This window comes from Corvus cornix, chromosome 21 (genome assembly GCF_000738735.6).
Source record: "Corvus cornix cornix isolate S_Up_H32 chromosome 21, ASM73873v5, whole genome shotgun sequence".
NCBI classification, from domain to species: Eukaryota; Metazoa; Chordata; class Aves; order Passeriformes; family Corvidae; genus Corvus; species Corvus cornix.
In genome coordinates this window covers 5792681-5819247 of record NC_046350.1, presented here as the reverse complement: position 1 = coordinate 5819247, position 26567 = coordinate 5792681, and the positions used below count along the sequence as shown (strand labels likewise).

The window sequence follows — 26567 nt, the reverse complement described above, 5'->3', positions numbered from 1 at the left end:
TCTGCAGTGCATTTTATTTTCCATAGCAAGAATTTTTCTTTCCATTTGAAACCCATTCCTGGGGATGTGGAAACAGTAAAATTATGGAGCAGATCGTGTGCCCTTGAGGAGCCAGGGGCTTTGTGCCCTTTTAAAATCCCAGTGGGATGTTGAGCAGCCTGCCAGAGCTTCCTGCACGGCAGCTCATCTCAGCCCTCACCTTCTGGGCAGGGAGCACCTTGAGGTGTGAATATGCTCAGGAAATGGTGATGGGGTGATGGAAAGGCACAGAAATATTTCTGCCCATGCTTAATGAGGAATGGTTGGAGAGCCCCACTGAGTTCCCACAGAAAGCGTTGGGAGCAGAAGTCCCATCCCAAACTTTGCTTTTAACTTTGCAATTACAGGGTGCTCCTTAAATGGCTTATTTATCATATTCAGTGTGGTGCAGCTGAAGAAATTGGGGGATATTTGGTTCTTCCCATCTGAGCTGAAACCAGCCCAGTGTTCAGTGTGGGTGCAGACCCTGCTGGTGCAGCCTCCGCTGGTGCAGGGCTGGGTGCAGCTGCAGACGCTGCACAGGAATGTTGTGAGCTTCACTTACACTGATGAGCAGGGATGTGCATGGCCTTAAAATGAATTCTGGGAGGAAAGGAAGAGCATCAGCATTTTCTGTTGTCAGCTTTCCCTTTGCTCCTCACAGGGAAGAATTCTGACACCTTGTAGCTGAAAAAATGTAACCTGGTATTTAATGTATGACTTTGTAAATAGAAAATTGATTTCCTAGTTCAGTCATTTCCTTGCATAACCTGAAAACAAGAAAACAGTGTCAGGTTGTCTTGCAAAAATATGCATTGGGGGAAAACATTTTGATGTGTTCTCATTGTTTTCTGGAGGCTTTTGGCTCATATTTGGAGTGGATTTGTTTCCTAGGAGAGTAGCACTGTCCCAGCCCTTGCCAAGGGATACCTTCCACAGACCAGGTTACTCGACACACCTGAGTATCCCCTCTTGTTTTCTTAATAGTGTGTTTTTTTTGCTTCTGTGCTATTTGCATTGGAAATGCAGTGACAAAAAAGAATATGACCCTGAATTTCATTAATTGCAGTTCTTTCTCATTGCTGTTTTTTCTTTGTATCTTAGGAGGCTAAACAGTACCCAAGGTGAAATCAGAGTTGGACCCAGCCACCAGGTAAGGAGTTTTGTTTGCATTCCAATATCCAGAGATGCTTTTGCCTCTTGGTCTGTTCAGATGACAGTTGCTTGAAGTTGCATGTGTTCAGATACAGTGGGGTTTTTTAGAATCATCTTTAGATAACTCCCTTTAGAGAGTTCTCACTTACTGAGATTTTTCTGTGTCAGATGTTGATATGTCAATGATTTTTAGTAGCAGAAGTGCTATTGGGTTAATTCTTGAATAAGATTGGAGGAATATGAGTAACTGCTGGAAGTTAAAAAAGTGCTTTAAGTCATTTGGATTGTTAAAATAGAAATTGAGAAAGCTGCTGAATACACTGGGAAGCAGAATAAGGTTAAGACTCTAGATGTTCCTGGTATGTTAATTCTAATTTGAGAGAAATCCTTCATAAGCATTGGAAATAATCTGTTCTTACAGGGTATTAACATACAGCTTGCTCTGGTTCATAGGGCCAGATCTGTCACTGGGAACTGAGGCCTCTCCTTTTCCTGAGGAATTGGCTTTGTAGTGTCCAAGTGCTGGATTTTTGCATCCAAGTGATGAATATTCATTCAGACCCTCTTCAAAATCTTGTTTAAGAACTAGTGAAAGTAAATATTTATGGAACCCGATGTCACATTCTTAAGGATGTTTTGCCTTCAGAGGAAAAAAGTCCTTGGCAATTAAACCTGTAGTGTTCTTTTCAGTAGTCATAACAAGAGTGCTGTAAATGATACCTTCAAAACAACTTTCATCTCAAATTGTCATCTAATATTTTGGCAGGCATTAGTCACCCTGCTCTAAGGTATAATTACCACATGCATTTATGGATGGGGAGAAAAAGGAGGAAGAAGGTCCATTGATTTAGAATACTGTTAATTCTTGCTTGCTTCATGCTTTAGATTTCCATTGTTCTCTCACTCATCCTTGTTTCTGACAAATGTCATCACCGAGAGGATTTTCCCAGCCTGTTCATTAGTGTGAGGTGTTGTGTTTGGGCACAGGAGGGCTTGGTTGTAGCTGTGCAGGAGTCAGACTGAGGCTGGTGTTTGCTGCTCCCTGCTCTGTCTGACCCACCCTGGGGAAGGTGTGGGAGGGGTCTCTGCCTGCGGGGCTGTGCTGGTCAGGGGACAGATGTGGGCACTCCTCACCCCCCTCAGTGAGCACAAGGTGAAAGCAGCAGAATGCAGAGGTCCCAGCAGTGGTTTCTGACTACTCAGGTCAGCTGTGCACGGTACAGGTGGCAGAGGCTGCTGGCTGGGGTTTTCCTCAGTGCGCAGATCCGCCGCGCTTCTGCCTGTGGCACCACAGCACGAGGGACACGAGTGGGCACAGACCCTCTGCAGGACTGCAGAATTCTCAGAATTCACCTTGCAGGGGGAGAACACTGGGTCTCTGCTGAACGTTCTCCTGGGACAACTTCTGGCTACAAATAACAACCAGGGAGGTTTGGAGTCCCCACCCCTGGACGTGGCACTCAGTGCTCTGGGCTGGGGACAGGGTGGGGATGAGTCACAGCTTGGACTTGATCATCTTGGAGATCTTCTTCAGCCTCAGTGATTCTGCGATGAAGAGGAAGCTGCTCCTGGGAGTAGTTGCAGTAATTAAGCATTTTCCAAAGGTACAGGAGACTGAACATGGCCTTGTGCAGCCCCCTGGTTGCTGGAGTGCCTTGCTCTCACAGAAATCCCAGTGCTGGCTTATCCCTTTCCAGAAGAGAAGTTTAATGACATATCCATTTTCCCAGGCAAGAAGTAAAATAAAGTACAGATTAAAGAGCAGAACATGAAAGACATCTGAACCTGTGACTTGTAATTACTGGTTATGTATAAATGTTGCCTCTCAAATACGTTTAGCGTTGTAAGTATAGGAGGTAATTATAGGGCTTAAAAGCTGTTTCTGAAGAGGCTCTCAGCTATCTCATCTCAGAGCAGTAGATGACTAAAGATGCTAATTGGGTCTCTGGATAGAGTGTAATACTTATTTAGAGGCAGGGTTCATTTCGCTGAGCTATCTCCCCTTTCAGGAAATGTCTTTGTTTCTCTTTACAGTTCTAATGATTTACTGAGCATTTAATTTTAAACTTGGTGTCAAATGTGTAGGGTTTCTTGCTGATTTAAAATAGGACACGTATGGTAACTACCTTCTTGCCTTCCTTCATATGAGAGTGTCCTGTGAGGGTTTCAGCCTGGCAGGCAGCAGTTAGATCAGCACCCTTGTGACAAATGCTGTGTCTGAGGGGGAATTGTCCATCAGCTCTGGACTTCCAAACCATGCGGGCTGTGCAGTATGAAATGCTTTCCTTTCAAGCTCTGCTGTTTCTGTGTACAGAAAGGCTTCACAGGCATTGGGCTGAGGTGGTGTTAGCCCTGAATAATTGTCAGGAAAATCGCTGTCCTTCTGAAGAAGGAGTGCTGGATAAAGGGAATGGGTTGGGGCTTGATGCCTCAGTGTCCTCAGAGTTCTGAAACTTGGAACAAATCCCTTCACCACCTGTTGCCTGAACATCTTCCATCTACCAGATCATACTATTCCAGAGAATTTATGAACCTGTGTATCCTCCTGACATTAAGAACAACTGCCATGTCCGTATGAACTCGTTTTCCAGGCCAAGCTCCCTGACCTGCAGCCGTTCCCTTCCCCGGACGGGGACACGGTGACACAGCACGAGGAACTCGTGTGGATGCCAGGAGTCAACGACTGTGACTTGCTGATGTACCTCAGGGCAGCCAGGTGAGTTCAGCCACCATCCTGCTGTGCCTGTGGCCTGCTGGGGTGGGAATGTGCAGGGTTGTGGGTGCCAGTGGCATCAGCTGAGATGTTCAGTTTGAGAAAAGAACGCTCAGATTTGGGCCAGCACAGCATCTTCCCATCAGCTGTGGCTCTGGAGTTAAAATGGAAAGCCAGCAGAGTGTGCTGGCATGGAGTGCTGTGGGATGGGTGACAAAGGAGGAACTGCTCCAGGTGGAGCAGCTGGTTCAGCAGAGGATCCCTTCAGGGAATCCCATTGGGAGCTCCAGGTTGCATTTCAGTTCCTCCCTGATTTGCCTGGTGGGTTCAGCAAACTGAAGTTGGTGGGCTTCACAGTAATTCAGAGTCTCAGTAAATTACTTGTAGCTTGCAAGAATTCAGAGGCTGGGGAATCTGCAATTTCAGTCAGTTTTCTGACATAATAAAACCAAGACGACAGCACAGAGTTTGCTGTCTCTGCTGAGACTCTCTTCTCCTGTCTGCAGGTTTCATCTTCTGTAATCCTGATCAGGCTCTGCTCCTATGGCAGTGCAGACTTTTAACTGATGAAAGCAAATTAGATTGGATTTTAATGCTGGATTTGTTCCATGTGCTGAGGGGACTCAGCTCTGCAGTTTTGTGCTGCTTTGCTGTCCTTGTTCCATAGTGTTGCAAGGCCCTAAAATTCATGATTTAAGGTGTAAATGCAGTATTTGTGTGTTGCACGATGTGTGCATCCAGCAGCAGCTGAGGAATTGACCCCTTTCCCCTCCCCTGCAGGAGCATGGCAGCCTTTGCAGGGATGTGTGACGGGGGATCCACCGAGGATGGATGTGTGGCTGCCTCCCGGGACGACACCACCCTCAACGCCCTCAACACAGTAAGTGATCCCCGTGGGCAAGAGCAGCCTTCCTGCCATCCCTGGGCCACCTAAAGCAGGGAGTGCCTCAGATGTTTAGCATGTAAGCCAGATTTTGGGGTCACATTTTTTGGTAGTACCTTCCTTTCAAATCCCAACTGAATTTCCTAACCCTGACCTGCAGAAGTTCAGTGATGACCTCGTGGGTGGTGCCTTGAAGGTGACCCCAGTGAGTGTTTTTGGGAAGCTGCTCAGTTCAGGGCCACCAGCTGGAATTGTGATTTGCTCAGCTGCCCCTGGCCTGGCTCTTGGGCCTTCCATTCAGCCCAGCTAGTCTGGAGTTCTAACTGGAGTTAAAATGCCTGCATTCTTCACAGGGAAAATGTTCCTTGTGTTCCTTTCCCTTGGGATGGAGGCCACCTGACGCTGGTGCTGCACCACTCTGCAGTTGGCTGATTTGTTCCCTGACATCCTTCTCAGAGACTCAAATTTCTGTTAAGGTCAATAATAACTAAAGAGGTTTTGGAATTGGAATTTCTCTCCCCTTATCTATAATAAAAGCCTAATGCAGAAAATTCATTTAACTTCACTGCTTCTCTATCTACTTTAATTACTCCCTTTAATCGCTTGGCAGCCTGAGGAATCTGCAGTTGCACTTGTAGAGTTCTTGCTTCTGAAATTAGATTAGTCCCAAAATACTTGGGTTTGTTCTTCTGATTCTTTTCTCTTTGTGTTTCTAGTGCATGTCTATTTTAGAAAATGCTTTCCTTGTCCACTTTGAATTTTTCTAGAAAAGAGTTTCCTTATAAATAATAGTTCTGTCAGGGATATTTTAAGAAACTTTGACTTATTTCTGGAAACCTGCTTGTTTAACTTTAAACAGTTCAGATAGGTCACTTGTTGTCCTGACAAAATGGTACCTTTTTTATCTTTCAGTTCACCACCTATTTAAAACAGATCAGATTTATCTGATAAATGATTTGTGAGCCTCTTAACCTGCACTAAGTTGTGTCTTTGTTTAGAAATTATCATATGCAACCCAGAAGATTAATGTAAAAGAAAATGGTGTGGTATGATTTCTTATTATGGAAATCCAATAAACTTTGGAGGAGCACTTCACATAAATCAGTCTTGACAAGCTCCTTTGCTGCAGTTTTATTTATGTAATAACAGGTGCTGTAAGCCCCCAGAACGATTTATTGTTAATTATGCCAGATAGAAATGAAGATCATGGAGGCACAATGCAACATACAGACATCACATACATGTATTTATTTATATCTCAGCTCAATGAAAGGATTATTCACTCAACATTCCAGGTGAATTCCAGCTCCTGTTCCTTTGTTTGGCTGTTGAGGTTTGCTGCCACATTTGTCACTGTAACCCTTAGGAAGGAAATAAAGTTTTCATTTGGAGTTTGCTGCCCTCCTGATGGGTGCTGGTGTCAGACTGGGAGGGCTGGAGGAGGGCATAGCAGCTCCTGCAAGTCTTTCACCACAATAATGGTGAAAGAATTATCCCAGAAAGCTCATCCTGCTCTGTGGGGGGAAGGTGATGCCAGATCTGACAATCCAGGGAAGGATGGAACAAGGTGAATATTCAACACGAACCTTGTAGCTGCTGCTGGCAGTGCTGAGGAGGGAGAGCTGGGGGAAATCTTGGAGTAGTTCCTTCCCTTCCCTCCTCTTTGCCCTCAAGACTCTGATTTAGCATCAGATGTGGTTTAAGATCCTTTCTCTGTCCATACCAATGCAAAGCCAGAAACTCATGACCTCTTTTATCCTTTTGACCTGTGCCTGCTGGTCAGAGGTTCTGCAGTGCTGTTCCCAGAGATCCCAGGTCAAGCAGGAGTTAATTTCCTCCTTTGTGCTCAGATTTGACGGAGTTGCAGAGGAATCATTCATTCCCAGTGGTCAGCCTTGCCTGGTGTTCTGCGAAACAGCAAACCCTGGAACAGACACTGAGGCTGGCAGGGTGCAAACTCAGTGTGGAACACGAATCTCTGAGGTTTTGGTCATGGTTTTGCTGGGGAAATCAGAGCCAGCCACTCTATTTATCCTCATAAGGTGAAAAAATAGCACCACTTAAGCTGGTGTAGTACTACATGGAGGAGAGACCAAACAATGATATGCTAATATTGTGTAAATCTCTCTTTACTAATAGTGTTGTTGTGCCTTCTCATAACTCTGCTGCATGGGAACGTGTCATTATGAGTGACAAACATGACAGTGTAATCTCAGTGCAAGGAAATTCAGTTCTAACTAAGATGTCACCCAGACAAATTACTCCCTGTTTTAACTTGCCCTTAGACCAGATTTTCTTGTTCATTAACTACAGACAAGGTTGAAAGCATAAAAAAATTATTTAAATATATGTTAGCATTTCTTCTTATTACTAGTTTTGCTTCTGGATGAGTGTTAATGAGCAGCTGCTGTGCTGGTTCACACGAGGTAGGGCAGCACTGCAGGCCAGGCTCCCTGCCCGGGCCTGTCAGGGGCTGGAGCCACCTCTGTGCAGGAGACAATTCTGCCACTTGGGATTTCCACTCATCCTCATCCTCGCTCTCAGGGGAGAAACTTCAGCACTTTATTTGTAAGATGAGTCAGGAAGTCTTTTTTACAGAAACTGTTGAAACAGGCAGATAAAAAAGGGCCAAAACCAACTGCCGTGATTGCTTCTAAAATTTTTGGGGAATATGCAAAATACTCCTGTTTTTTGAAAGGTTTTTTTTAAAGTGCTGTTTTAAGTTTTGCAGGTAATTGGCAAGTTCTGGCCCTGGCTCTGTGTGGAGCACTGGCCATGCCTGCATTGCCCCACAGCTGTTCTGCAGCTGCATTTTGGGCTTTTTGGCAGCTCCCTGGCAGTGCCAGTGCAAAGTGGCTGCATCACAAATATCAGGCTTCTTAATCTTCATCAGCAGCATCGCTATACAGGTGCTTAAAATAGATTAGAACTGGGGGGGAAGAGATGGAAGTTGGAGGTTTTTTTATTTGATTTTGTCTGATACCCAAGTAATACCCTAAAGGGCACTTGGGGCTCTTGTCTTGCTGGGTTTTAGAAATGGTTGATAAAAATTAAAAGGAGCATTTTCCATTTTCATAGCAGGGCAAGGATGTCCGTAGCTATAAAGAATATCCACAGCCCACTGAAATTTGTCAGCTCTGCTACTGAAAGAAGTGGCCTGAATTACATTTTGTATTAAATTGGGTGTTGGGTTGGAGTTATTACACCCAAAGATGGAGCTGCTCAGGCCACATGGCAGCAATCCCCCATCCTGCTTCTCATTTTCCTTGTCTTTGTCCTTCTCCCTCATCTTGGGATGTGATTTGTCCAGGACAAGTCATCGTCCCATGGAAGAGCCAGCTCTGGAACCTGGAGAACTCTGGAATTCCAGTGATGTCCTACCGGTGCTGGACATGCTGCAGCCCCATAAAAGTGGGTTTGGCTGAATGATCCCTTCTGCTTTAAGGTCCAACCCAAACCAGGCTGGGATTCGGTGATTTTGAAGCGGTTCAGTAAAACTCTCATGAGATGGCAGCAATTTTGCCTTGGAGAAAAAGGCTCTGGGATCTCACTGTTCTTAATGGATTGCAATTATTTTATCCTGAGTCCTGGATGCAACCTCACTGAGCTGGGCTTTTCAAGGGAGGTCATAATGGCTGTAATTGCCAACGGAAGCCTTGCTGGAGCAGGAGCTGCCAGATGCAATGCCACTCTGCTCTAAAAAGGTCACAGGAAAGGGACATTTAAATTAAGTTATAAATTACAATTGAAGAACAATATTTTGATGAGCAAGCCCAGAGATGTCAGAGCTGCAAGATGTAATTCATGGGTTCATTACAGACTGGAGGTGCCTGACAGCTGAGCCATGCCAAAAGAGAATTTATTTGCAGCATCACCCAGACAGAAATGGCATCTCTGCTCAGGGGCTGGAGTAGGAACTGGGAACCTTGTGGGAATGGGCAGACTTGATCGTAAAATCCCTTCCCTGGGACCTGGCTTTCTTTAATAGCAATATAAAGGAGGCTTTTGGACATGTGCACATTCAGACTTTTTCTTTAATCCTGTCCAGTGATGCAGAAGTTGCTGTATTTTCTGTTTTAAGGTGCATTTGTGGTGGTTCCCTTTGTTGCAGTTGTTCATAGATAAAATGTCACGGTGGTGCCAAATTTGGATGGCAGAGTTAATGCTAAAAATGGAGATTCTCTGGCTGACTGGACAATGATCCAGTGTTGTAGAAATACCTGGAGAAGTTAAAGCAGAAGTTAATGAAACCAGAGGCAGTCATCATTAGCTGTTATTTATATATTTGAATCTTGCCAATAAAGCGCTCAGATATATTAAATAACTGAAAGTGAAAAGCAGAGAATGAGCCAGACTGGAACATGTAAATTTAACTCCAGCACTCAGAGAAAATATTTTTCCTTTCTGCTGCATTATCCTACTCCTGGCATTTATGAAACATATTTTTCCCCTCCCACCTGCTAAAAGTAACGTTTTTCAGGAGACTCTAAGCCTGTAGCATGTTTTCACATGGCTCTTCTCTGTTCCATGGCTCTTCTGTCACGTCTGTGCTGATGGGGTTTGGGATTGGTATTAATGTAATTGCTTGGTCAAAAGTTAATGCTCATATTTTCTGTTGCTGATGTGAGACACCCTTGCTGGCCTGTAAACTTTTATTTTTCTGGAGTAGTTGCCTTTCAGACCAGGCTGTTCTTTCTGGGGCTTGTCTGGTTTTTTTTTTTGTGGTTTTTTTTTTTTTTTTTTTTTTTTTTTTTTCAGATTGAGCTGCTTGGGCAGTGGAGCTGCCAGGGAAAAACACGTGTTGTCCTTGAGGCAAAATAAAGATGCCCTCCAAGTTACAATGAGGCTTTGGCATTCCTCATGTTTTGGGAGGGAGCAGAGGGGGAGGGAAACAGAAGCACCATTCTCCTCAGCACTGTCACATTTCCTAAGTGAAAAATCTTATAGGTAGTGGCACGCACAGAAAAGAACCATTTGCAAGGTGAGCTGGCAAAACAAACAGTGCTTTTTTCTTTGAGATGGATTTGTTCCCAGTGCTGGAGTGCAAACAAGGAGGAGAATTAATGTGTACCCAGCAGAAAAGGCAACATCTTATTTTCATGCCTGTAAGTAGGCACTGCATACCACAGGAGCCTTAGAACTAATTTTTTTGTTGTAGGTTTTGTTTCAGGCAGTTTTGGTGTTTGAGCAGAGCAGTGAGGGCTGGCACTGCAGGCTGGGCTCTGAGCAGGGCTCAGGTGAGGGGGGCTGAGGTCCCTGTTCCCCTTCAGGCCAGGTTTACACCCATCCCCTGGTGTCCCCAGGGAATTCCAGGGCTGGAAGCAGGAGCTGTGCCCAGGGGATGCTCCCGTGCCAGGCAGGGACAGGCAGGGCTGCTGGTGGCTCTGCTGTGCTGGCACCTCCCAGAGCCAGGGCTGGAAGGGGGACCAGGGAAATGGATTTTTGGAATTTGGAGCATTGTTGGTTTTGGTTACCCTGCGTTGTTGCAGGGAATTAATGACTGCACCCAGTGCCTGTAACCTCCCCAGAGGTGCCAAATAAAAGCTGGAAATTAACAGAAAACCACTCTTAGTTTTCTTTCTTTTCCACTCTCTGTTCTTCAAGCACTCGTCTCACTGCAGAAACGTCTCACTGCAGAAACAAATACCCTGTTTGTATTGTTGTTTTAGTTTGTTGTTGAGGAAAAAAAAGAGTTCAGGCTGCCAGTTAAGGAACATTTGTGTTTGTTCTAAAAACACACTGCAAGTAACAGCAGAGCTCTGTGCCCAGGAGTGACCTTTTCTTTTTAGAAGTACTTTTTTTTTTCCTTTAAAATTCCCCTAAGTATTCAAAACTAATGAATGCCCCAGTAACTTGGTGGAGGGGGAAGAGCACCTTCAGCAGTTCAGATCTGTTCCTGCTGACGACAGGAGATTTCAGCCAATTTGTGTGAAGTATAACCCATAATGTATTAATTTTTATTTTATCATGGCTGACATCACATTGAGCCCCGTGAGTAGAAGGGAGCAGTGTGACTTTGGCTTCAGCATTACCTGGGACAGGTTGAGGAAGGAAGGGGAATGCCTGCTTGGTTTAATGCTGCTTCTTCTACTGATAAAACCTCAGTTACCCTTCAGGTTGGTTAAATTTCACTTCATACATCAACAGTAAAAATAATTAGGCAGAGAACATCTCATGTGGCTCCTTGTAGTGGTTTTTTTCCCTCCAATATCAGATCACTGCTAATTCCTTTGAATGATCTATTTGTCTTCTTTATTTTTCAGCTACATGAAAGTAACTACGATGCTGGAAAAGCCCTGCAGCGCTTGGTGAAGAAACCTGTGCCAAAGCTGATTGAGAAGTGTTGGACTGAAGATGAAGTGGTAGGAAATGATTTATCTCCTCCAGCCTTTAGAGTTCACGTTGCTTCTCTTGCTTTTTTATGGTTTGTTTTTTTCCTAAAGAGGTTATCTTTATGAGCAAGAAGAGGGCGGGTGTGTAAATAAAAATGCACATACATGGGTGTATAAATGAAAATACATGGGTATGTAAATGAAAAAATCTGTTCCAGTGCAAGACAGAATTGCTCATGGAAAAGTGACAGGAGAAAAGTTTCATTGATCTTTTTTTTTTTTTTCCTTGAGTGGGTCAATTTTTCAGCTGGTTAATTGGTGAAGTGTTTAAAGAAGTAAACAAAAATAAAAATGTGATCTTGTTAAGCTACTAATAAAGCTGGCATTGGTGTTAGAAAATAGAACTGATTAATGGAGGAAACTTTCACTGTCTCTTAGTGGTTTTAATTATTCAGGCAATGGCTGGAGAGATTTTTTGAGCTGGAGGTTCTCTGCAAGGCTTTCAGGGAGTTCTTGCAGTGACTGATGTGTGCTCTGCTCTCTCCTCATTTAAACCTTCCCTGCAGGAGCTCGAGGAGGGCTGGGCCTGCCTAGAGCCCCTCTTCGGGGCTGGTCCCAGGCCCAACAAAGAACCTTTGTGGCTGCCTGGAGCCAGGGAGGGAGGGAGGGAGGAGGGAGGATCCTGTGCTGGCCTGGCAGCGATGCCAGGGCGGGAGCACAGAGCCTGGGACACGCTCTCCTGATAAGTTCTGCACTTATCTTGTCACAAAAGGGAGGTTTGTGTTGGGAACTGACTGCTGGAACAAATCCTTGGAGTGCTCTGCCCTGTGTTTGGTAAGTTTGGGTTGAGATTGCTTCAGCCTGTGCTCTCTGCATACATCCAGGGGTAAATTGTGCCAGCATGCCTCTTTTTTTCCCTGTGTAGCTTTTTTACCCTCTCTTCATTTTTTTCCATCAGCTGCCCTGAGCTGTGAGTGCTGGAGCTGCTGCACTCGGGGGTTTTGATGATCAACCCACGTTAAATGAGAGAGAGTCGAGCCTTACCAATGGCAAAACCAAAGTTTATTGAAAAGTGAAGCATTACTGCAAAAGTGCAGCCTGTGAGCACAGAGTAATGATCACTGACTCTATAAATCATTGTCAGCCCCAGCTCATTTTATCATATTTGTTCTTGGTCTGCTCCATCCAAGTTTCCAGAAACATTTGGCAGCCCTCCAGCCTGGGCAGAGCCAAAGATCAAACTGTGCTCTTATTTATAGACAGCAAAGCTCCACCTGCACAGCCTCAGAGCCTGTTGGTCCCTGCAGCTTGCAGGCAGCTTCAGCCTAAAGCAGCTGTGCTGCATTTTGGAAACTTGAAAGGGAAGTTTCCTTATTGCTGGCTCTGTGAAATTCAGGAGAACTCTGCGTGATCCACAGGGTGCTAAAGCTGCCATAGGAATTCTGCAATGAAGTATTTGTCAGAAAATTCTGACGTGTCAAACCCTAAGTCTGGCCAAAACAATTAAATTGTGGTGACAGCCTTAACTCTGTGTGTCCCCTTCATCTCAGGGTGGCAAGTGATGGAGCCTCCAGTGATGTGGTGGGCTGAGAATCCCAGAGAGACAGTTCTGAGGGAAATGAAGACCCAGGTCCAATCTCTGGCCTTATTTGGGCTAGACTTGTAATTAATCTCTTCTTGCAGCCCAGCAAATGTTTACTTAAGTTTTGCAATTGGATAAATAAGCAGATCCCACACCAGATACAGAGCTTTGGTCAGTTAACCTGAATAATAATAATAATAATAGTAGTAGGAGTAGTAGTACCATGTTTTAAACTTCTTTTGTGGACTCTCAGCTGCCCAAAGACAAAGCCTTTGTTTTTCATTAGAACAGCTCTGCTGCCTCTGACCGAACTGTGAGGTAGGAGCTGCTTGGCAGCATCAGACCTGATTAAAACAAAGGATGGGAGTTGTGTTATTTTTACTGCTGCTGATGTGGTTACAGATGTTTGGATGGAATTAAATAGAGAGTAAAATTGGCCACTGATTGAATTACATGAGGGCTGTGTAAATATGAAGACAGAGGTTTGTTGTCTCCCTCGTGTCTCTGAACCTGTGGCTATTTTTAAACCTTTTTTTATCCCAGTATGTAAATTCAGAGGCACAGAGTGAGAGCCAGTCTTGCACACTGCCTGTGAGAGTGGCTGAAGAACCTCCTGCGCTGGTGTGTGCACGGGCAGCTCTGAGCAGCTGTTTCCTGTTTGTAAAGGCTCCTTCCCCACCTGACAACATCAATTTCCAGCAGAGATTTGATGGGCAGGGCTTGGCTTCTCTTGTAATGCTCATGAATTCACTTCTGTGGGCAAGTTGGAGCAATTGTCACATTTAATGCCTGATTGAGGCCCGTTCTGAGCACACACCAACCTCCAGCAGCATCACCTGGTGCTGAGGGGCTGCAGCTTCCATGGAAAGCAGGGTGGAGGAGAGGGATTATTTGGGGAGAAGCCAGGAGCAAAGTTGTCTTGTTTTGATACAACTGGTGCCTCTTACAGGTTTAAATCTCCACTCAAACCCAGCACAGGATGTCAGAGCAGTGAGAGCGCTCTGCACCTCGTGGTCACCTCAAAAAATGTCCCTTTGCCAGGTGTGGCATTTCGGATGCAGGCAGGCAGAGACCCCCCCAGGGATGGAATGGTGCTGCTCGGTTCTTCTCCACCTGGAAATGCTTCAGAACTGCCGTGGGAGTGGAGTTTGGAACCGTGAGCTGAATTTGACAGTGCCTCTGTTTCCTCTGGGGCTTGCCCTCATGGTAGAGTTGGGTCCTTCCCACAGATCCCACATCTGGAACCAGGAACATGAACTTCTTCAGCTGAGGTTAACCTGAACATCCACATTCCCTGCTGTGGTTTCTGTGGGAACATCTCCCAAGACAAATTGTCCTTATAAAATTTCCACATCTTGGGACAAAATCTTCTCTGCAAAATTGCTTTTATACTTCAGTGATGTTCAGTACAATTCTGACCCTGCGCTTGCTCCAGCTCCAAAAACGAGCTCCCATTTCAGATCAATAACCTATCAAAGAGCTGTAATTTATACAGGGTACAGTGGGCATCGTTAGTTCTGGTAACCTAATGGAAAGGTTTTCTGTCTGGGGTGCTTCACATACTGGAAATGTGGAAGGAGAGCAGCTGATTCTGACTGTTCCTCACCCAACAGCTCTGATTCTGCCTCACCTTTTTATCTCTTCATTCAGAATGTGCTTTTTTCTCTCTCTTTATCCAAAGTTCTAGCGAAATCAATAGGGCTTACAGGAGAGAGAAATGCGCATCAGAACTAAAGGAACCTGCAGTTTATTAGGTTTTTAATTAAACATGATGAACACATTTTAAATACCACAAAGGCCCGGGGCTGAGCTGCATCTAATCGAAACAGATTAAGTCACCCATCCACACTTGGGTAGTTATTAATTCTGTTTACTTATGCATGCTTGCTACAGGCAGAGTTTGGTGCTGCTCTGCTGCAGTTTATTGCACAGGGATGCTCTCCTGCATGGAACTGTGCTCCTGATTAGCATTCAGATGTTGATTATGAACAGCACTGGTGAGGCTTAATTGAAGCACCTTTGGAGCTCGGGGCTGTGTCTTCCAAAGTTAAAGAAGATCTGGGTGAAGCAGTACTTAAACATTCTTTATTGGGCAATTCCTCCCTTTTCCTCTACACTTTGTTCCATCCGTGTTAAATTCTCTAAAGGAAGTTGCCAAGTGTTCCTTAGGAAGGTTTTTTCACCGTGTGCATCTCTGTGCAGAACTGTCAATGCCACCCCGTGACATCCCTGATAACTGCCTTTTATCTTGAAATATTCTGCCTTTTAAATATTTTACATTGCTCTTGATGTCAAGTAGTTGAGGTAAACAACCTCCATTCAAACAACCTCCTCAATTTATGTGCAGGGGTAGTTAATCCTTGCTGGTGCTAAATCTTAATTGGCCATGTACATCAATTTACAAGTTCATAAATTTTAAAATATCCACACCTGGCTTCAGCTTAAACTCATTTATCATAAAATACAAGTGGAGATTCTTCTGCCAGAAATGATAAGATACAGCAAACTACTTTCCTAATATGTTTGTAAGTGTTTGTAATCCAGCGTGGCAGGTCAAGGAATTACTTATGCAAAACCCACAGACTTATTTGCTTGGCTTCTTTGCCTGGAATCATCCTCAAATGTCTCCCATCCGCCCTTTTTGGAGTGTGTGCTCATGAAAACATTGCTCTCATGGCTCCCTCCTGTGAAGCCAAGGCTCTTCAGATATGCTGGGAGACAGAGCTGCTGCTTACTGGGGCAAAAATACCATGAATTTTATTTACTGATTATGTGGCAGCTATAGAAAATCAAATTCAGAGCCAGATTGAAACAGAGCCTCTGGAATAGTCGAGTGGAAAAAAATCATCAAGGGATACTGGAAAAGCTGAGCAGCTTTGCAGGAGTGGGCTTGGAAGGTTAAGACACCAGTTACTGCTTAGTTTTATTGTTTTACCCACAAAAAATAAACATTGCAGCTTCCCAGTGGAGTGACAGTCCCACTAAATGAACTTTTTCTGGAATTTAGCAATCCAGCCACATTTGCAAGTCCGTTAATCAGTAACAGTTGAAACTTAGCTGAGCACTAGAGATAAAAAAACTCCAAACTCAAATTGCCGTGGCCTTGTAGGACCTGTGTTTTAAGAATAAATAAGATTTTCGTTTAAGCACGTGTGGGAAGGTCTTGTTTGTGTCTTATTCTAAGAACTCAGAGTGGAAAAGAACCATCAGCCCTCACAGTCAAAAGTGACCAATGAAGGATGAAATTATTCTGCTTGGGGGAAAAAGTTGTTATTTAAAGGTTGCATAAAATTATAGTTACTGAGCAGCTGGCAGGTTTACAAAATGCTAAGGTGCAGTACAGCTAGAAAAGACAGGGTGTATTACAGCTCAAAAAGGGGAATTTAGTTTAAACACAGGTTCCTAGATGAAAGATAACAATCTTTTGTTTGTGATTAACTTGCATCAGTCTTTGATCCAAGCCCTCGTTGAAAGGGATCAATACTGCACATGCAGCACCGAGTTTATTGTCAAGTCCTTTTGGAAATAAGGCAGTGAATTAAAAATCAATTATACGTGCAGAAAAGTTTGTGTAGGGCAATCAATTCTGTCCTTTTAGTTTGCCAAAAGATTCCATTGTTTAACCAGCTGTGAAAAGGAATGAATTTTAAAAGCCTCCAGCAAATGAGGGAGCCCAAAGGGGCGGGGGGAGAGATTAAAAAAAAATTATTTCAGCATTTCATGTTCAGCAAAGGCTCTTCAGGGATAAATCTATAAATCCCGTCAGTGACCTTGGCTTCAGAATGGGTGATTTCACTGCTTTCCCTGATGCCGATCTCTGCCCAGCTGCCAGAGCAGTTGCTGTTGCCTTTACAATATCATTTTGGGGTTTGTTGAATTGCCATATGCCTCTTGATTCGCTGTCTCTCTGCCTTCCATGTAGAATATTTTAACTATTAAGCACTTACCGTGTTGCTGATCCCAAAAAATAACACACCAGCTCTGCCCTGGCCGGGAGCCACGGCTCCAGAGCTGTTTCTGTGTGGGACGGAAGCGAAACTCCAGCTGCAGCTCCAGCACACACCAAACCATCCCTCCGTAGGTGCTGGTGTGTTTTCCAGAGCCAGGTCTGCAATCCAGCAGCACATCCCCTCAGCTCCCTGTTGCCAAGGGGAAGGGATCTGCTGCTTGGAAGATTAATAAATACGCCAGTGGTTGATTGTCGGAACCGTGTTTTTCATCTCATTTCCAAGGGCATCTTAAAAATGGAGCTCACTTGCACTTCCTGGCGCTCTCCATCATCTCTGTGTGTTCATTCAAACATGGGAACGGGCGCTGGGGGATGTCAGGGATTGCATTTGTCCTCCCAGAGGGCAGAGTGGTGGTTTTATAAATGGAGAGGGCCAAAGGAGCTGTCCCTCGATGTTCCTTAGCAGCAGGAGTCAGTTCAGTGTCCGTGGGTCTCTGCCAGCGCCGTGGACAGAGCAGGAGCTGTGCAGCTGGAACAGAGCCGGGGCCCTGTGCTGGGGACAGAACAACCCCAGGTTCCTGCCTGGACCCTCTGGGTGATGTCCTGTCACTGGCACAGCTCCTGCCCACAACGCCCTGACCTTTTATCCAGATTTTATCTGCTCAGGGATCCGGAATCTGGGTTAAATATAACCTCCTGCTATATCCTGTTCTTCTCCAAAAGGAAACTGAGTCATGACATTCTAAAGAGCAGCTGGGAGTACAGGGATCATCAAAAGTCAGGATTTTCTGAGCTTAATGCTTTTGTCATAGCAAGAGAACAGAGGGAGGGATTGTAATTCACCTCTGGTGGTTGTGGTGAAACCTCTTTGCCCTGTGTCTGAATTTTGGGGGTGGGAGGTTACATCTTGGTTTAATTGTAAAACTGATTTATTTACTCCCCATTTCTTTGTACATAACTTAATTTCCAAATTCTAAATTGAATTTGTTAAGATAATCTACACTCATTAATGCTGTGGTTGGCTTTTAAAAGGCTGCTGGTGTCCATAAGATACATTTCACAGTTTGCTGCCCATTCTGAATCAAATACAGTAAATTACCTGAGAGGGATTTCTGCCTGATGCTCGTTGGTGTGCATTACCCCAACTTCTAGGATTGTATGAGTTTCTTCATGCTTTTGAAAATGGTTTTATAATTTAAATAGAAGAAATGCTGGATACCTACCCGTTTTCAGGTATTTTTTGTTGGTGGTGTTTTGGAAGTGCTATAAATAGTGTGATTTAAAGTTCGCTTTTTCTAATAGTTAATGAGGGGTGACTGGTTTGTTGGCTTTTATTAATGGCACCATCCAAAGCTCTTGGGTTGATTTAAGGCTACTTCAGTGCTGTCATTTCAGTAGTTTGCTTGAGTTTATCTGTCTTGCAGGTGTTAAGAAATTTAATATATGTACAGGATCCTCACCTCCTCAACACCTAAAAGTGCAATTGGAATATAGTAACAAATAATTAAGTGCTTTGATATTTTTCTGTGTTACGTGTATGATAGAAATCTGCAGCTGCCTTCCAAGTGATTTTGGCTTAGTCCAAGTTGATACAGGTAGAAGTGTTTCTTTTTCAAATGCTTATGTTGGAATTACACGTTATTAAACTCACTGAGCCTCGGAATGGATTACTTGACGTGGCAAATGTCTGTTTTATTTTGGAGGAGTTGTTTGCTGTCTGAATGGCAAGTTGCTGTTCCTAACAAGATTGCTTTACAAACACAAAAACTCCAACCCCTAAAACAAAGCAAGTGCAGACAGATGACAGCGTTGTCTGCAACTTGACAAGATGATATTTGATTTTTCAATTTTTTTTTTTTCCCTGGTAGTTTGGGTCTCTGTCTGAGTCTTGACTTTGATTTTTTGTTTGAACACAGAGGCTGACAGCCCCAAACCCCCAAACTTTCTGAATGTCACTGCATTCTCTGTGTTCTGCCCAACAGCTTAGCTGAGAACTATTTAGTCTGGCCCAGTGGCCATTGCAGCAGCAAATGACAAAATGCTCTTCAAATGAGTGTAGTGACATAATTCCTATTGAAGAAATGTTGATTACTGTCACAATGTGGATGCTCTGTGTGCTTTAGTGCTCAGGGCTTATCTTTCTTGCACAACATAAGCAGTATGAATGCCAAAATACACCTCATTTGCAAGTGCTGTTTGCATGACAAATTCTATTTTTCTAATCTTCCCTATCAACAGAACCAATTTTTTTTTAAAATCTTTCCGATGACATAAAAATGCATTTTAATGAAGCAAATTATCAAGCTTTGTCTCTTCTGTGTACGAGCAGGGCGGCCACATTCAATTAGGCTGAAAAATGATCATTTGTTCTATTACAGGCTGTAACAGAGCGCATGGAAAACCGTGATCCATCACCAGTTGCTCAGCTTTATGTTACTTAAATCACTTGCCATCCTGTTAGGGGCTCGGAATCCTCCATGGGAGCCATTATTTAATTTAAGTTTGTAAAGGTGTCACTTGTTTGATAATAGGCTGCTTCTGTAGTAGATGAATAGGGACTAAATATTCATCATTTTCTGCATCCATCCCGGATCCCGAATGAGTTACAAGGACAGCAGTGCTAGTAGAGCTAATGATTATAGTGCCATGAAAGGAATTTGACAGCAATAAGGACTTGATCCGGAGGGAAGCTCCACACCTTACAGTGGGAAAAGGTTCTTCCCCAGAGGGTGGTGGGCACTGCCCAGGCTCCCCAGGGAATGGGCAAGGCCCGAGGCTGCCAGAGCTCCAGGAGGCACGGGGTGGGATTGCTGGGGTGTTCTGGGCAGGGATCAGAGTTGGATCAATGCTCCTGAGGGTCCCTTCCAGCTCGGGACATTCCAGGATTCTGTGAATTCCGCTGGAGCTGGAAAGGCTTCCTGGCCGAGCCTGGCCCCGTGCTGCTCGCAGAGCCAGCGTGAGGGGTTTTGTATGAGCTGCAAGGAGACTCAGATGTGGCTGTGGGAGAAAGCTGGGGTCTGTTCCTTGGCCACTGAGGAGCTCCACTCTGAGCCCTTCACAGACGGCCCCGGTTGGCCCCGCTGAGCCCCGAGCAGCTCCTGGGAGCCCGGAGTGCCGTGGGTGCCGTGCCCAGCCCTCCCTGCCCGTGGGGAGCTTCCCTCTCCTTTCCCCGTGTTCAGAGCTGTGTCACAGTGCCGATCTCTGCCCAGGAGGCTGCACTTAAAAACTGCTGCTCGCTGCTCCTGCCCAGCGTTGGTTTTGTACTTTGTGCCTCGTGGTTTTGACTGTTCTGTGGTGAGGGCTCGCAGAGCTTTTGGCTTTGTGGTTGTGCTTCAGCTTTTACGGCCTCTTGACACCTCCCCTGCTACCCCTGTGCTTGCTCCACCGTGGGTTTCCCTATCCTTTTGTTCTTCCCTCCTCCCCCCAGCCCTCTCACAGCATCCCTCAGATTTATATGGCTTTTAGGCTGCGTGGGGAGATTGATCAGCCAGGCTTTATGCATTTAGAGGAGCTGATAAATGACATGGCAGCACATTCCCCTCCACTGCTCTGGAATAACTTCAGCGCTCAAATCAAACATCCCATTTGCCACAAATTGGGGAAGGCAAAGAGGGCACCTCTGGTTTATTAGGGTGTATACTTTATTTATCTGTTATGGGAGGTATTGTCCAGTTCTACGTGTCTGGGGAGGTAATCCCAGTCTCAACACCACTTCTCCCTTGCCTCCCTTCCCCAATATCCACCTTCAAGGTTTCCTTTCCAGTGTTCACCTTTGTTGCAGCTGCATTTCTGGTCCTTCATTTTCAAATCTTTAATCATTTCCTCTCTTATTTGTGGTCCCTTTTCCACAACTGGCCCCGTTCTCTCCCTCACTGAGGATGTGTCCCTCAGCCTGGAATTTGATTTTGCCATCACCAGTATTTCTTCTTTGCACACTCAGGTGTCTCTTCACTGCAGCCAGTGGCAGACTTACTCTGAGAGGAATTTAGGGAGTTTCCAGAGGTTGCCTGGTGTCATTTTGGCGAGGGTCAAAAACTGGAATTTGTATCTGAGTGCCTGAATTCCATCCTGGGCATCGCTGCAGTCACAGCCCCTCTGTTAATGATTTACCTGGGAAGGCACCTACAGAAATACCTGCCTCTCTAGAGGGATAATTTGCATTTTGTCTCATTATTCTTGGATTTGTTCATTGCTCCAAAGTCTGGGGGCTCTTGAAGTGCTTTTATTTGTTTCCTTCTGCCATTTGCATTAAAATCCGTGTTTGAGCAGAAACTGCCTCCAGAGTAATTGACAATAATGGTTGAAATCCCAAGGGAACAGCATTTCTGCAGTAAGGAACTTCCCCTGGAAACGCTGTGTTTGAGCCTTGAAGGATCACACAGGATATTTCCGGTGGTCTGAGTGGTGCTTTTTTGTGCTTGGTGTTTCAAATGGACCAAAAGGACCAAAAATGTCCCAGTTAGAGTCAACTCCAGCCTTGCATAACAGTGGATGTGCATTTGCTGCACTTTGTATGGTCTGTGTAACAGAAAGAGGATTTTCTGCTGGAAGAGATGGAGAAAAAGGCAATGTTCTGATGTTTAAGGAGAAAGCCTGAGTGGGACTGTATTTCTGGGATTCAGAGTATGTGAGGAAAGAAAAAGGTCAGTATTCCCAGCTGATGGATGAGAACCATTGCTCAGGAGGAGAGGGGGTCTGGGAGGACAGTGCTGTGCTCTCTTTCTCACTGCTTGGATGTATCTTTATCCCTGCTTTTGGATCCTGTACCGTGACTGGTTCCATCATGTTCAAAAAACCCAACAACAATTGGAACTGTGAATTATCGCTTTAGAAAATGCACTTGTACCAAGTCTGGGTGAACAGAAGTTTAAGAAATGAAAGCAAATAGCTTTTTGCTTCTTCTATTTAGCTTGAAGTTTGCAGGTTGAGTGCTGAATTTCTTCTACTTACCTGTTTTAAAGGGAGGTACTTTGAGATGCCATGGGGGAAAGGAAGCATGTCCTTGAAAAGGAACATATCCAGCTCTTGCTTTTTAGTTGCTCTTTCGTTTTGATGTACAAGAAGGCTTTTTGTATATTAGCATTTTAACAGCAGTTTAAAATAACAATCAGAAATTAATCTCTTTGTGTACAGAAAAGGCAATCTGAAGTATAATCAAAAGCTTTCTGTTGTCTCTTGTCAGCAGCACATTGTTTTGCTTTTCTGGGTCACGAATGTGCCAGACCTTTGTTCTGTTTAACTCTTAGAAGGCACCTTTAAAAAATCCTTTATGTAAAAACACACTCAAATCACTTTAGCTTTGTTTTCAACACTGAAAAACTGTTGATTGCAGGAGACAGAGAACGTTTGATAGACTGAAAGCTCTTTTTTGAAGTCAGTGAGGGCAGTCTCCAGTTTGGGGGGGCTTAAGGTTGGTGCCCACCCGAGGGGTGAGCCTGGGACTCGCTGTGTGAAAGCTGCTTCACTTGCCACAGCTTCGTGAAGATGAGGGCAGGGCAGCTGCCCGGGGAGAGCAGCTGGATGCTGCCAGACCTGGATCCGCCTGTCCCACCTGCACAGGTGGATCTGTCTGTCAGCACAAGCTCTGTCCTGGGCATTTCAATATGAGCCTGGGTTGGCCAACTGGATTTCTTGCTGGTGGAAGTGATTTTGATGAATGGAATGAGGAGCTGCCTGTCCGGGCTGCTGTTGGAGGACAGTCCCGAGGGAGGCCCAGCACTTGTTGCTCCCTTTGGAAGGTCCTCCTGCCACTCGCCCCTCTGTGCGGTGCCGTTGGTTTGGAAAAGGGAATGCCTCCTCTTCCCGCTCTCCTGTTAGTGGAAAAGAGGAAATTGCAAACGGAGCAGGTCTCAAACAAGAGGGTTCATCTCTGCCTGCCTCTTCAGCCCCTGCTGAAATGTGGGACCATCGGCAGTGACATCACTGATAATGCCTGGAATAATCCAGGAATTGTTCTTCCAGGAGTCAAGGCTGTTTATCCACCACCCCTTCCAGAGCTGCCGAAAAGGAAAGTCAGGTTTCCTTTTTTCCTGCTGTTGCTTTAATGCCCAGGCAGGGTTTGATCCGAGCATCAGCTGCTGCCGTGGCACTGCGGGCTGGGCTCGGGTCGGGTTTCTGAGTTTATCTCGTTTAGGGGATCACATTTCTGCTGCCATACGCTGGGTGATCGCTGCCGGGTGATCGCTGCCTCCCGGTAACAGCCGGCAGTGGAATGGAGCAGGGAGCGCGTGTTCCTCACAAAAGCCTTTGGAGTTGGATTGTGCAGTCGCGCCCGGAGCAGGGGCGGGGAGGCACCGGGACCAGGCTGTCGGTGCAGCCCTCGGACATTTGTCAGCAGCTCCCATCCCTCCATCCCTCCGTCCCTGCATCCATCCCTGCATCCCTGCCGCACAAGGTTGCCTGGCAACCCGGGCCGAAGCCGGCGGGGCCGGTGCCTCTCGGAGCAGGTCGGGGATGATTTATCGCGGGGCCGGGCAGGGACCCGGGGCAGCGCCAGGGCTTTTAACGGGAGCCGCCTGGAATGGAGGGCTTGGGAGCATTTTATGCGGGATGCACAGCCCGGAGCCGATAATCAGGGTGCAATTAGAGCAAACAGAAAGCTCCTCGTTTAGACATAATTGATTTTTTTTTTCCTTTTCCTGTTTTGTTTTCTCTTTCCCATCGAGACTCCCTCACAGACACAGGTACAGTGCAGAACGGGAATCGAAGCTTTGCCTGGTGCTTTGGGTGAACCTGAAATCTCTCTCTTTATAAAAATAGCTCTGGTAAAATCCTGATGGGAAAGTACAGCTGGGGTCAGCACAAAAGGTTAGCAACACCCTGACAGCTCCAGGCCTGGGGTGAAGGAATAGCTGAATTCTCCTGCAGCTCTGGAAACGTCTGAGAGCTGTTGTGTCACCTTCAATATCATGTTGCCTTTCATGCAGACTCTTGCATTGATCCCTGGCATTAAACAGAGGAGGGAGAGAGGAGTTTTGTAAACTGGCATTTGGGTAGTAGTTTGTGCTGTGGTCACATGGAGAACTCTCACCCCCTTGAAACATCACCTTCAATAAAGTAAATGGGGGGAAACTGGGGCAGCCTTTAGGTTGAGGACCTCAGTTCAGCTCCTTCTGCTGGCTGGAGTCCTTTTCCCAGCCTAGTTGTGAAGAGGGATGGGCAATCCGTGCAAAGCATGTTGACAAGAGCATTTGTGTGTGTCTGAGAAGGCAAAGAGGAGAAAAAGGATGATGAATCCACTCTGACCTCCTGAATGGCAATATAAATACTTTATTGAAAAGTCTAAATAAATGTGTTTGTAACCAGTAATCCTGCTCTGCATGCAATCTCATTTAGCCAACTGGGTATGCAAATGTGCTATTAATGTGTTTGCATCCAGTATAAATACACAAATCTAATCTGTTTATATATGTCATTTACACACAGCTGTGCTCACGCTCACTTAATACCAATATTTCCAGCCAGCGAGAGGTACCATGGGAGCTCCATTGTTCCCAACAAAAGCAGCTCCATGGAAGGGGGGTCATTATCATTGCAGGATCTTTTGGCATTCCCTCGAGGGAGGCTGTTAATGACTCTGGCTGTTGTGGGTACTCAGAGCACAGGCTGGGAGGTGCCTCTGCCACCAAGCTTTGGGTTGAATCCCCCACACTTCGAGGCAGGCTCTCGTTTTTCAGTATAATTTTTCAGGAAGACAAAGCGATCCAGTTGGGAGGGGGGAGAGCAAATTGTTGGGCACCTTGGAGGCTTTCAGCTGATCTATTCCTTGTCAGTTTGTTTATAGAGGACACTTGATCTCAGGGGCAGATGGCTGGGGAGTGTAAGGTTTTTGTCATGTGTGGGTGACCAGGGGTGCAGTCTGGAGAGGGGCTGTGAATTTCCAGTGGGAACATTCATGCCTTGCCATACAGAGCGGTATCTAATGAATACCGTCAAAATATTTAGGTTTTCCGTGTCTTTGAGTGAGAGAACTTGGTGAAAACATAATTTTATTTTCAAAATACCACAAAAGTTAAAGGATAATTTTGTCTTGACACAATAGAATTATTTCATTTTAAAAAAACTGAGCAAATAAACAGAGCAGTATCTCTGATCTATCTGGTGTAGTGGAAGGTGCCCCTGCCCATGGCAGGGGGTTGTTTCTGCATGATCTTTAAGGGCCCTTCCAACCCAAACCGTTCTGTGATTCTGTTAAAAGAAAGCTAAATTTGGGGTTAGGATGTGTTTTGCACTATTTTTCACAATCTGCAGTTGAGAGGAGGTGGAAGCAGCCCCGTTCTCCCAGCAGCAGGGCCTGAGTGAAGATCTAACACAGGTCTGTGTAAGAGCCACCTGATATCTTTAGGTTGGGTCTTCATAATGAAACTCTCAGGATACCTCTGTTTCCTCTGTTTGCTGTTAACTGTGAAAACCCCATTAATTTTCCTACCATATTCATTATAACACTTAAAAAGGCATATTAAATATGGAAGGTGGTGACAACTTCCATTGACATCTGCCTAGAAAACCTTGGGCCTTTCCAGACACGCACTAAACCTATTGCTTTCAAAATAGCAAAATCTTCCATTTTATTTGCTTAGAATTAAGGAAAAGGTTGAGAGAAGAACTTGCTGTTCTTGGATGTAAGCTAAAGAGGGCGATTATTTTTAATTTTTTTTTTTCAGAAAGATTGAGAAATAAAATCCTTATTTCCTGGATTGAGAAAGATCAGAAAAGGCCCTGTGTGTTTGTAAATGTTTTGCATTACACAATGTTCTTCACTCATTTCCCAGGTGGAAGTCATAGGAGGGGAATGAAACAGCACATGGAATTTCGTAGAGAAAATCCATTTGGTCTAAACTCGACTGAAGCACCACCTCAGAAGAGACACGTTAGTAGCAGTGATGAATTTGCAGGTTCATCAGAGTTGTGCTGCCTTTCTGCAGGTTTCAGTTGGAAATCCTAGCATTGATTAAACAGGTTGTCTTTGCAGTGGATGTTACGGGTCCATGCTTTCAGCACCAGCTTTATTTGGGGTTTTGGAGGTAGAGGAGCACACTGGGAGCTCAGTTCCCAGTGACAGCCAGAGTGCAGGATTTGCAGCAGCCAGTTCCTCCTGCCAGGCTGTAATCTCGGGATAATGGAAACCCTGACGCACGAGCTCAGCCCCGGCTCTGCACTGGCACTGCCAGCCCCGTGACAAACGTGCCAGCTGAGCTCTGTCAGGCACAGCATAATGGCTTTGTGTATCTTGTCAGGAGATTTGTTCCTCGGGATAAAATATGGGACCTGCAAGTAACACACAGGCAAACATTAACACGCTTGTTCCTTGTTCTCCCTGGGTTATTTATAGCTCCCTGTTTACACGCAGGATGCTGCAGCATCTAATGCATTTCATCAAATTATCAAATGGTATTAGGAGGCCTCGTGTTGGGGCTGGTCAATAGCCATGGAAACCACTCCATAAAACAGAACTGCGTCTGTCAGCACCGACCGCCCCACAAGCCATGGGATTTCCTAAAGCTGCTTCACAGCACTCATTATCCACAGCACTTTTTTAATTGTGGCACAGTTTGTCTTCAGTGAGCAGCACAGACAATAATGCTGACAGAATCCTGTCATAAGCAATCTTTTAAAGTTCAACAGAAGTGGTAAAATTGAAATGTTTGTCCTAAAAATCCAAATGGTGTACTTGTAAAAATGAAACCATTGTGCTCCAAAGCCACTTCCACTTCTCATCCAAACTTATCCATAGGTCTGAGCCTCGTTGCTCCCCCAACCCTGTGTTGTGAGGCTATTTTAGCTTGGCAGTTGTCGCTCCCAGATGCCTCCTGTGAGCAGTGCAGCATCTCCTGCAGCATTAACACACGGACGTGGAATTCGGTGCATGTCATTTGTGCAGAGGAGAGCAAATTCAATCAGTGTCAGGCAGTCTGTTTTGTGAGACACTGGAGAGC

At 45.2% G+C, this 26567-nt stretch overlaps 1 protein-coding gene across 6 annotated transcripts in view; it reads left to right on the top strand.

Annotated features, from left to right (window-relative positions):
- The window catches only part of RERE (arginine-glutamic acid dipeptide repeats), a 176029-nt gene that overhangs the window by 105717 nt on the left and 43745 nt on the right, over positions 1-26567 (top strand). For all 6 annotated transcript variants that reach the window (XM_039563939.1, XM_039563938.1, XM_039563934.1 and 3 more), the window contains 4 exons: positions 1123-1171; positions 3765-3889; positions 4667-4766; positions 11033-11131. In XM_039563939.1, coding sequence (XP_039419873.1) covers positions 1123-1171; positions 3765-3889; positions 4667-4766; positions 11033-11131 — 373 coding nt within the window. The remainder of the gene's footprint in view (positions 1-1122; positions 1172-3764; positions 3890-4666; positions 4767-11032; positions 11132-26567) is intronic.